This window comes from Carettochelys insculpta, chromosome 3, assembly GCF_033958435.1.
Source record: "Carettochelys insculpta isolate YL-2023 chromosome 3, ASM3395843v1, whole genome shotgun sequence".
In the NCBI taxonomy this organism is placed as follows: domain Eukaryota; kingdom Metazoa; phylum Chordata; order Testudines; family Carettochelyidae; genus Carettochelys; species Carettochelys insculpta.
The window spans coordinates 133,481,879-133,494,218 of record NC_134139.1 but is presented as its reverse complement, the minus strand read 5'-3'; the positions used below and the strand labels follow the sequence as shown (position 1 = coordinate 133,494,218).

At 40.9% G+C, this 12,340-nt stretch overlaps 1 protein-coding gene across 1 annotated transcript in view; it reads right to left on the bottom strand.

Moving 5' to 3' along the window:
• Positions 1-12,340, bottom strand: part of FAXC (failed axon connections homolog, metaxin like GST domain containing) — a 48,309-nt gene that overhangs the window by 16,860 nt on the left and 19,109 nt on the right. Inside the window, exon 4 of the mRNA XM_074988841.1 lies at positions 6,561-6,778. Coding sequence (XP_074844942.1) covers positions 6,561-6,778 — 218 coding nt within the window. The remainder of the gene's footprint in view (positions 1-6,560; positions 6,779-12,340) is intronic.

Here is a 12,340-nt window from a genome sequence, read left to right as displayed (position 1 = left end):
TGTATCTCTCCATCTCCTTCTGAAGCAGCCCTAATTTTCCAGTTTCCCACAACATTTGGACGTTTCATGTTCCAATGGATTGCATATGTGTTAGCTGTAATATTCTTTCGGCAACCAACTTATCTACCCAACCCCAATCACTTGATTGGTGTTGTGGACCTTGTTTATCCAGGTGACATCCAAGCCAGCATCTTTTGCCAGTTGGTCGTACTGGCATCAGATTTCATTCGTATTGTTGTTTCATGGTCAGAGCATCGTCACTCATCTGACCAACCCTCCTTCTTTATCCAGGCTTGGGACTGACATGGAACCCCCAGAGCCGTCATGAAGGAGTTATAACCAGCATGGGAGATCAGAAACACAGTCTGTGACTGGCTCACGAGCTTAACTTCAGTGTTAACTACCAGTTTGGGGAGTATCCGCTCCCCCTCCTATTGTAGCCTGCCCTGACCTTGGCATTTTCAGTGAGCTCTACCATAGGCATAACGGGTCACACCCTGTTCCTTATTAAATATAGGAATTTCATGCAAACTGACAGAACTGTGTCTCCATGGCACCTTAATGTCAAAATATGCTACACAATTTCCACTACACAAACTCCATAGCTTACTTTAAGTAGATTTCAAAATAGGCTATTTTGGCAGGTGGCACTGTCTAAATGCCACCACATGCTGAAATAACATGCTATTTTGAGGCTTTCCTGTACTCCACATGTGATGGAGGTTTACAGGTATGCCAGAACAGCGTAACCATTAATCTCCAAAACTTTTTCGCAACAACAGGCTCATTGCACAGATACAGGCAGCTATTTTGCAATACGGCAGTATCCCAAAATAGCTTCTGCCATGTAGACATCGCCATATAGTGTCCTAAAAACACTGTGGGCTCTGCTAGCATGCTGTTAAATGGATACTTCAATTAAACAAACAAACAAAAAGTCAATTACCTAGTTTTATGGTCGATTAGATCAAAAATAGAGTTTTCTGACTGGCTCTCCAGATGTCATAATAATGCTAAGCTCTGACTAGCTTTTATTTATAAATTCATTTTGCCTCATTTTTATGTATAAATAAACTTTTACAACAAGATGTTTGACACAGAACTTCCAAGGATTATTGTGCTTCCCAAACAGCTATTCACATTGCTTCTATCTGATGCCTTGTTTATTATTCGACTCAAGATCTGCAATAATAACCTAAGAGAAGTGTCTATAAAGCCTTATTGTTTGATTATGGGTCTGATTTTAATCTTTCTACACTAATATGGACTAGCTCTTAATTAAGCACACTGTGACTATGCATTTGTAAAATGTCTCATTCTCAGCTATATGACAAAGCTGATCACAAAAAGTAAAGCCGTTCCATAACAGAGAACAGCCCAACAGTATTTTGAAACCAGGGGAGGTGAAGTTGGGACACTGCTTTATTTTATTAAACCACAAAAACTGCTAAACAAATTAAAGTAATATTAGGAAAAATAAATCAACCCTAGCAACTTGTTCACAAGCAAAGAATCCAATGATACTCTCCCAAGTCCTCAGCTAGCCACTGAATAGTTCTTTCTCTACTTTCGAATAACTAATTCATTCCCTGAAAGTTTACAGCGTATTAGCTAACCAAAAAAGAGCTGGATTCAAAATGGATAATTCAATCAATTCTAACATATATAATTTACATGTGGCCTGATTTTCAGAAGTGCAGCTGTCTTCAATGACAGTTGCTGGGGTTACACATCTCTGCAAATAAGGCTGAATGGACCTTTACACAGTGGTCCAGCTGCTGGAAGGAATTCAGAATAAGGTAGGTTAGAGATCTCTGTTGACCACTTCATTTTCCAATTACTTGCCAATCTCACAGAAGCCCTAAATGCACATCTACCTAGCTCTCCTCTAAACAGACTCTTTGGAAAGATGTAATATTGCCACTATGACACCTGAGAAGCACCTTTTCCAACTCTGAAGCTGATACAATGTACAATTTAGGCAAATTCCTGAAAGAAAACTGGATCCCTGTTACAGATCACCAAATCAAAGTGGAGAGCAGAATGAATTATTCCTCAGGCGTCTGTGTGTGAAAACACAAACTGTTGTTATGAGGGACTTCAGTTTGGGAGACATATGGTGGCGGGGGGGGGGGGGTCTAACACAACCAGTAGTAAAATATCATTAGTTTCTAAAAGCTATAGAGGATAGTTTTGTTTTTTTTGGGGGGGGGGTAGTTTTAGTTTGTTTGTTGTTTTTTTTTAAATCAAAAGTATTGCATCCTGCACAAGATAACTATTTTGAACTTCTGTATGATAAGTTAATTACTAAAGTTGATAGTTGCCCTAGAAACTAGTGAGGGTAGCCTCATTGCATTCACTATGTGCAAACAGAGGACAGTTCCAATCAGAAATGCACACACAGATGGGAAAGCAGGGGAAAATTATGAGCAAATTAACTGGGGAGCAAATTTAGACTGAAATGTGAATGAACATTGAGAACTCTTTAAGACGGAGTTTAACTGAAGGCCAAAAGCCATACTTTCCAATTAAAGAAAGGACAACTTTGGCTACAAGCTCACCCTAGTTTAGCGGCAAAGTGAAGTCTGCAATTAGAAAAAAAAATAAAAATAAAAATAAAAACAATATACAGTATAACAAATGGGAAAGGGGAAGATAGCATCAATATAAATCAGAAGTTATGAGGTGGCAAAACATTGATCAGGGAAGCTACAAATGACAGAAAATACAGGGCTCGCTAGAAAAATAAAATGGAGGTTAATTATATTAGGAAGAAAAGAAATCCTAGCATTGCTATATGGAAAGGGTAAGATTGTTAATAATGATGCAGAAAGGACAGAAGTGCTTCATAAATATTTTTGTTCTATATTTGTGAAGAAGAATGATATCCTGATATCATATAAAAATAATGAAGGACCATACAGGCCCTTATCAGCTAAGGAGTGGAGCTAGTCAGAAACTCTAACAAAATAACCCTCTTTCAGAATTCGCTTACGCAACAAAATTGAAACTTTTCCACAGACAGTCTAATTTTGCCAGAGTTGAGAATTTGAAAATAGAAGGTAGAAAAAGTGGGAGAAAGTGACCATGAAATCACAGAGTTCATGATTCTAAGAAAGAGTGAAAGGGAGAACAGCAAAATAGGGACAACAGATTTCAGAAAAGCAAATGTTGGTAAAATCGGAGAGCTGGTCCAATGGGAAGCAAAATTAAGAGAAAAAAACTGAAGACAGCTGGCAACTTTTTCAAAAGGGACATTATTAAGCAAGCTATACTGCTGCATAGGAAAGATACAAAATATCGTAAAAGACCAGCTTGGCTTAGCCAGGAGATCTTTCAGGATCTCAAAATCAACAAGGAGTCATATGAAAAGTGGAAATCTGGAGAAATTACAAAAAAGATGAATGTAAGCAAAACAATACATGTAAGCAAAGGCAAGATTAGAAAGGCCAAGGCACAGAAAAAGCTCAAACCAGCTAGGAGACCTAAAGGGTAACATAAAGTCATTCTATAAATATATTAGAAGCAAGAGGAAGACCAAGGACAGGGTAGGCCCACTACTCAGTTAGGAGGGAGAAACATCATCAGGAAATTTGGAAATAGCAGAAATGCTTAATGATGTCTTTGCTTTGGTCTTCACCAAGAAGGCAGATGCAGAAATGCTTAACATGATACATGCTAATGAGAAAGAGGTAGGTTTGGAGGATAAAATACATAAAGGTCAAGTTAAAAAATACTTAGAAAAATTAAATGATGTCTGCAAGTCACCAGGGCCTGAGGAAGTGCATCCTAGAATACCAAAGGAGCTGACAGAGGATGTTTCTGAGCCTTTAGCTATCACCTTTGAAAAGTCCTGGAAGTCAGGAGAGATTCCAGAAGACTGCAAAAGGGCAAACATAGTGCCCATCCATAAAAAGGGATAAAAGAACAACCCAGGAAACTACAAATCAGTCAGTTTTAAACTTCTGTGCTGGGAAAGATAATGGAGCAAACAATTAAGGAGTTAATCTGAAAACATCTGGAAGAAAATAAGGTAACAGCCAGCATGGATTTGTAACAAACAAATCACTCCAGACCAATCTGACAGCTCCTTTTGACAGGATAACAAGTTTTGTGGATAAGGGAGAGGCAGTGGATGTGGTATACCTAGACTTTAGTAAGGCATTTGACAGTCTCGCATGATCTTCTTATCAATAAACTAATTAGATAGGGCCACTATAAGGTGGGTGCATAACTGGTTGGATGAACATTCTCAGAGAGTAGTTATTAATGGTTCACAGTCATGCTGGAAGGTCATAACAACTGTGGTTACGCATGGATCTGTATCTTCCTCAACTATTTAGATATTGGCATAGAGAGTATGTTTATTAAATTTACAGATAATACCAGCTGGTCGGGGTTGCAACTGCTTTGAAGGATAAGCTCATAATTCAAAATGATCTGGACAAACTGAAGAAATGGTCTGAGGTAAACAGGATGAGGACAAATGCAAAGTACTCCACCTAGGAAGAAACAGGTCAGCTTCATACATATAGAAAGGGAAGCAACTGTTTAGTAATGGGTACTGTGGAAAGGGAGTTAGGGGTCATAGTGGACCACAAGCTAAATATGAGTCAACAGTGGGATGCTATTGCAAAAAAAAGAAAACATGATTCTGGGATGCATTAACATGAGTGTTGAGAGCAAGACACGAGAAGTCATTCTTCTGCTCTCTTCAGCACTCATTAGGCCTCAATTAGAGATAACATGACCTATGAGAGAAGGCTGAAAAGAACTGGGTTTGTTCAGTTTAGAAAAGAGAAGACTTAGAGGGGACATGATAGCGGTTTTCAAGTACCTCAAAGAGGGTTACAAGGAGGAGGGAGAAAAATTTTCTCCTTGGCCTCCAAGGATAGGATAAGGAGCAATAGGCTTAAACTACAGCAAGGGAGGTTTAGACATTAGGAAAAGCTTCCTAACTCTCAGGGTGGTTAAACACTGGAATAAGTTACCTAAGGAGGTCGTGGAATCTCCATCACTAGAGATATTTAAGAGCAGGTTAGATAGACACCTACTGGGGATGGTCTAGGTGGTGTTTGATCCTGCCAAGAGGGCAGGGACCTGGACTCGATGATTTCTTGAGGTCCCTTCTAGCTCTAGTGTTCTATGATTCTATGAACTCAGCAGGGAATGAAAACTAAATTTTCCAGTCAGAACTAAACCAAAATGTCACACTGCTTGTCTACACTGGCACAAATCTTTGCCATAGCCATGCTAATGGCCATTTCAAAAATTACTAATGAGGCGCTGAATTGAATATTCAGCGCCTCATTAGCATGTTTCCGGCCCTGGCACTTCAAAAGTGCCACTTTTGAACGCATGCAGCTTGGCGCGGCTACAGGGTGGTGCTTTTGGAAAGGACCCTGCATGTTTCGAAATCCCCTTATTCCCCTCAGCTGAGAGGAATATGGGGATTTTGAACGGTGAGGGGTCCTTTTGAAAAGAACTGCTGTGTAGCCACGCCGAGCCATGCGTGTTCAAAAGTGGCACTTTCAAAGCACCACAGCCGGAAGCGTGCTTATGCTAATGAGGTGCAGAACATTCAATTCAGCGCCTCATTAGTAATCTTCAAAATGGCCACTAGCATGGCTATTTCAAAGATTTGTATCAGTGTAGACATGGCAACAATGTTGCAAAACAGAACTCCTTTAATAAACTCTTCATATGTCAACATTGCTCCAGCAAGATTTCATCCAATACTGCTAGGCGTGAGCTAACTCTGAATCAAGCTTTACCCCTTTAACTTTACCACACAAGTATGAAATGGAGGAAAAATCAAAGCACAGTGGAAAATGATAAAATTATGGAACTGAAATTCTTCTTTTCTGCTATAGAATATATCTCTCCTGTGCTATCAAGCAGTAAGCTGAACAGTATTTTTCAGGGCTGGGGAAGGGAGCACCAATGAGTGGAGTAAACTAATTCTTCTGAAAGAAAAAAAGATGACTAACTTTTAAGGTGGTCTCTAATTTGGTTCAGTGTTGTCTCTAAGGGTGCACCTGCTGCAATGAACAAGTCTTACACTGTCACTGCTCACAATACAAACCCACCTCCCACCAGCAGCTCTACCAGCTCGAATGCCAAGCAAATAATTGCAAACTGTTACTGAACAGCTCGCACAAAGAGTGTAAATGTTAATCAAATTCTCAACTCATCAAAACAACTATAATATCGTCACATAATTTTCAAATAACAGCTTTACAAATATTTGCTGTTAAAATCCCTCGCTAAAATACTGTCCTCAAACACACAAACACGATTCCCAGCAAACGCAACAGGAGATGAATACATGCCCCGGGGGGGGCAGCATTTGACATTATACATGTACCATGGCAGCAAGGAAAAGCGACATCCCCTGGACTCAGATGACAGACATGGAACAATAGTGCCACAATACGCTGTATATAAAGTTTTGAAACTCAATGTAATGTTTTAACAGCTTGGCACAGAGCATTGCCAATAAATCTAATCATGCAAAAAGTGACTTTGCAGAACATACAAGATAATGTGGTGTACATTACCCAAGAGGCCTGCTAGAGACCGCATGTCTTTCTCCATCAGCTTGTATATCTCTTCCTCTGAGAAGCGGCCAATACCATGGCCATACATTTCTCGTTTCACAATTCCTTTGGTTAGGTGGCACAGAATCCACTTCAGCAGGTCACTAAAGGGGCCACTACACGAAAGCATCTTCTGGGTCTCGTGGAGATTGTCCACCCACTGGCAATAAGCTAATGTCCTGGAATGTGGTGGAAACAGGTTACAACTGTGCAGCATGTTGACCCCAAAACACCTCAACAAAGTAGCCCGCAGAAGGGTTTGATGAAGCACTAGCATAACTCCTGAGGCCCTAAGGATTATTGGCCTTATGGAAAACTAACTCTATGATAAAATACACATCTTCTTGTGCATGGGGACTATCTGCCAGAATACTAAATATTGGCCCTTGTTCACAAAGCAGAGCAGTTAGTCATGCAAGTAGTCCTACTGAGATCAGCGAAATACATTGGAGTTAAGTACTGCTTAACAGAAATAAGGGTTACAGATTTGGGCCCTAGATTAGTACAGCAGACAGTTGCTCAAACTGGATCTGGTATAGGTAAAAGACTATGATACATATTTGACAAACCTTTCCTATCTATCTATTCCCTTTGCCTTATGCTCTATTTTTACATTGTCTAAGTGGTGACTTCACGCACTACTGAAGCCTGCCAAATGAATCGCTGTGCTACAATAACATAATTTCTGTAATAGATATTTGGTTCAGAGCCCACCCACCCCCCCAAATTTTATTATGGTTTAAACAGAAAATTAATTAATTTAAGAGATTTATGGTTTCTTGGGTTTGGGGTGTGGTCCCTCTGTTTTACTTTGTGCACTTTTTCCCTCTTATGAAGTAAAGGGTTACAATGAATGAGACATGGTTTCAAATGGGCTTTATTGTATTTCAATCTATATATTTGGTTGAAGGCAAAATGCATTCTCTTAGGAGGAGTCTTTATTCAATTTGCTTTGCTAGACTAAATCTCTGAGTTATCACTTGAATTGGTTAAAGAGGTTAAGGAAAATTGCAATTTTGTGGCTGAAGAAGCTTGTGAGAAAAGGAATAATAAATTTGGAAAATAACAATTATTGTAAATAAAGACTGAACAGCCAAGAACTCCCATTGAATGCAATAGGTGATTATTATCACCACCAACTTCAGTGGGACCAGGGTGTTTTAACAGTTATCCATTGGAGGAGGAGGTAGGAAGAGCATATGCAGCTAGCATGTCTGAGAAATGTAGGCTATTTATGATAATATGTGCTGGATATTCCAAGTAATATCCAGACTGGAAAATATAAAATCAGTTTAAACATTTGTGGATATTTTGGAAGCTGATTGATGGAGATACAACAACCTAGTGGAGTTACTTAGAAAAGTTGAACTAAACACACAATGTAGAAACTATACTAGGATTTCCCAATGAAAGTCACCAGAACTCAGTTACTTCCAGTTCTGAACATATCTTCAATTTATCATTGCACATGGATGAATGGATGACAGTGGATGGGCCATTTGATGATTACCTGTTCTGTTCACTCCCTCTGAGGCATCTGTCACTGGCAACTGTTGGAAGACAGGATACTGAGCTAGATGGACCTTTGGTCTGACACAGTATGGCCGTTCTTACGTACATAGTTCTAAATCTCTGTGATTTCTTTTTTGTACATACTGATCAACTAATGCAAGAAAGAGAACCAGCAAAATCCTTCTGGGCATTCCTATACATTTTCTTTTATATCGTCACAAATTTCTGCCCCTACAGGCAGAAGCAGAGCTCAATATTCCCATGACATTACACCTACATTCTCACTAAGACCAATTTCTACTCTCTTTAGGAAACAGCTCACAGATTCTTCGTTTTACTGACTCTGTAAGGTAAAAGGTCACCAAGCATACATCTTGCTAAGAGTAAAAGGAGGCTATATGTCTTAATAGCCAAGCAAGTTGCAATAAAAGCTCAAGACATACAGTAGTCTCAAAACTGAGCATCCAGGGGCATTTTCAATTAGTCAAATTAAAATTAATTAAATGAATTAGTATCTATATTTAAGTATTCTGAGACCTAATCTACTAAAGCAAGTCAAGTTTTGTAATTTGATATTGATTTAAGTCAATTTTAAAGAAACAAGGTGGGTGCGGTAATATATTTTATGTTTTATTGGGCCAGTTTCTGTTGGCAAAAGAGACAAGTTTCTGAACCATCCAGAACTCTTCTTCAGGTCTGGGAAACATTCTAAGAGTGTCACAGCTAAATACAAGATTGAATACATAACTTAGCATCAGTAATTAGTAAATGTTTTAAAGAACTGTTCAAGATGACCCATTAACACCCTCTACTCATAGGACAAAAAGGGATATTAGTGGGTTATAGATTGTTGCCATGGGCCCTAAATCCAGTGTCTTTATTAAGACCCATGATTTTAAGTATCAAGCAAAGTTATGAACTGCAGCTCCCAGCTTGTCTTGTGAATGCATTGTGCAGGTTTCCTTTGAGGATGAGGACTGAAATGTCAGATACAGAGTGATCACGCCATGAAAAGCATTCAACAACATGGTGCTTTCAGCATTTGCCTGCATGAGTTCATCTGAAAATATTGTGATTGTCTGGTTTCACACATATAGCTGTTATTGGGATACTTAGTGCACTGGATGAGGTACACTATGTGTTGTGATAGGCATGTGCATAGACCTTAAAAGATAGACTGGACAAGGAAGTGATCATTGTAGTAATGGAGCTCTGTCTTCTGGCTTTGCATGTGGTCTTCCAGCAGGATCTGGTGCCACTTTGAGTTGGCATGTCCTGGTCAGTGGGTAGCTTGTTTCTGATTATGAATTAGGAGATCTTGTGGGAGAGGGCTGTTCCAAGGCTGGAAGAGGGGGTTTACGAATGATCTCTTTCAAGGTGGATTCTTATCAAGTATGGGTTGCAGTTGTTTTATGCAGGCCCACCAATGTAGGAGGGGCGGGCAAAGGGGTCTCCCCAGGCCTGTCACTTCAAAGGGGCCTAGAGCTCCAGCTACTGCCGAAGTAGTGGTGGTGTCAGTCAGAGCTCCAGGCCCCTAGGAAACACTACAGAGCGCTGTGTCGCTGCTCTGCACGTAACAATGAGAGAGCATGCAGAGGGGCAGGGCTGACTGCCCTAAGCCCCGCCCCTTCCACCCCTGGACCCATCCCTTCCAGGAACTGAGAGTTGGGCGCCCCCTGACCACCTGGCCCCCAGCCCTGCAGTGGCTGCTGGCTCTGCTGGTTTTACGATACCCCACATGGGTTCCAGTGTGACGTGGTATATGACAGTTTGGGCTGTGTGGTCAACAGAAGCCTTATTTCTATAGTGAAACAGTTTGTTTCAGGGTGTTTGGGTGACCTGTTCCATGATGTGATCTACTTTTCTGGTGGAGCATCATCGTTTGCTCAACGCAGTTTTGCATGTGTTAAAGTATAGCCCAGACTTTCTCTCCAGAGCATACTCAGGGGGCTGACAGACTTTCCAGGCTCTTGGACAAAGTAGAGGGGAACCAGCTCAATGCTTCCAGAAGGGGCAGGACCTCAGGCAGAAGAGGCAAAACTGGGGCAGCCAGCCCACTGCACCGCAGCATAACAGCCCTGCCCCCCCAAACACACACACCCACGTCAGCCCTCAGAGGCACCCAAAGCACTTTGGGCAGCACTCCGGCAGCAATTTAAAGGGCCCGCCACAATAAGAGTGGTGGTGGCCAGGTGCCCTGGGCCATTCTGAATCTTCGAGCCCTAGAGCAGTTGCACCCTTCCTCCCTCTCTACCCCCATCCTGCAACACACACACACTGAGTGGGTGCAGATAAGTGTTCTTGGTCTGTTTGGGATGGTCACTGGATCTATGAAGTTAGATGTGGGAATCCATGAGATTCTTGTATATAGCTGTTCATAAGATTATATTGTTGAAGCTGATCATCATGACCAGGAAGTTGATGCATGCATGGGTGTGTTCCCAAGAGAGCTTAATGGATGGCTGGTGGCTGTTGAAGTGGTTGTATAAGCCTATGAGGAGATTTGTTGTCTGTCCAGAGACTGAAAAATTTAACCATACAGTGATCAAACCAGCAAACAAGGAGTGTGTCATAACAGTCCTCGACCATGATGATTCTGTTAACAAGGCCAATTAACAAACCTCTGCCACCACCTATTACAAGAACTCAAAGACCCCCTCCTCCCACACTCAACACAATTTACCCAGGAATTTATGGATATAATTGAATCCTTCTCAAAAGAAATCCAAGAGAAACTCTACAAAAGGATTCTTTGCAAAACCACCCCAGCACCTTCTTCCTGCTTCCAAAGATACACAAACAAGGGAGCCCAGACAGGCCCTTCATATCTGGCTACAGCACTCTTACTGAAGGAATACTGGGACCCACAGAACCTATCCTCAAACCAATCACCACACAAAGAGCCAGCTACCTCCAGGACACAACCAAATTCCCCCACAACATTAACAACCTCTCTCAGCACACAATATTTGCCACCATGGATGTCATCTCCCTACATACCAAAATCCCGCAAAATGATGGCAAAGCTGCCTGCCTCAAATATTTACAAAATGTTAGATAACCCTCAGATCGCCACCCCAATAACATTGCCAGACCCATCCATTTCATCCTCACTGCTAACAATTTTACAATCAAACAACAAACACTTCATCCAAACCATAAGGATAGCCATGGGTACTAAGACGGCTCTCAGGGGCCACCTGAAGAAGAATTTTGGGACAAGTGCAGCAATGATATGCTTGAGATACTTCAGTGATATTTTTTGGACATGTTACTCAAACTCCCTCATAGCTTTCCACCACTACTTCAACAGCCATGACCCAGTTACTGACTTTCATGTACTGGTTGTAGAGCAGTGCAAAGAACTGGTTGGTCCAGGAAAGGACAAACATGAAATGCATATGGCAGTGTGAATATTAATCCAGTGAAAGAATAGTAGAGGTGGATCCAGATGATCCATTAAGTGTTTAATTTTCATTAATAGCCTCAGATTTGTGCCCAACACTTTCTATGAGTTATTTGGGAGATCAGATGCCCTAAAACTCAAATTTGGGCCTACAAGGAAGATAACTAAAGAGCCAACTATTGCATTTCTTCACACAAGTCCATGATTTTGAGCAGCCAGAAATGTGTATGCCAACAAAATTACAGGCACAAATTTAGAGCCTGGGTTAGGCAACTGAAAATTGGCCCTACTCTTATTACAGTATACTATTGTTACACAAATTGATAAGCTGATGTATCTGTACTTACTACAAATGAGTATTTCATTTATGTCTGCAGTATTATAATAGTGAGCCTTAAAATTAAGCATAATTTCACACTCTTTGTTAGCAAACCCACCTGTTCCACTAAGAAAGACCTCAGCTCACACTGTTGCTCAGGCTTACTATTTCATTGACTCCTAACAGCCTTTTGGGCCAACCATAAGAACTGCCAGAGATAAACAGTGGATGTCCAGAAGACTCATAACAGAGTCATTCAGGAAAATACTCGCAACAACATGTCACTGTGGCTTAAGGCCAGTTCCCCTTCCCCTCCTCCACTCTTCCACTGGGGCATGAATTCCTTTTAAAATTGTCTCTCTGAGCTCCAGCCCTTTAGCACATGCTGAAAGACCATGTATTTCCTCAGGCATTGGGAAAGGGGTGAGTAGGGTCATTAGCCAGTTGTTTATTTGGTTATATGGGTTTGGCATTGTGGGGGTTTTTTTAAGTATTTGTGTGTTC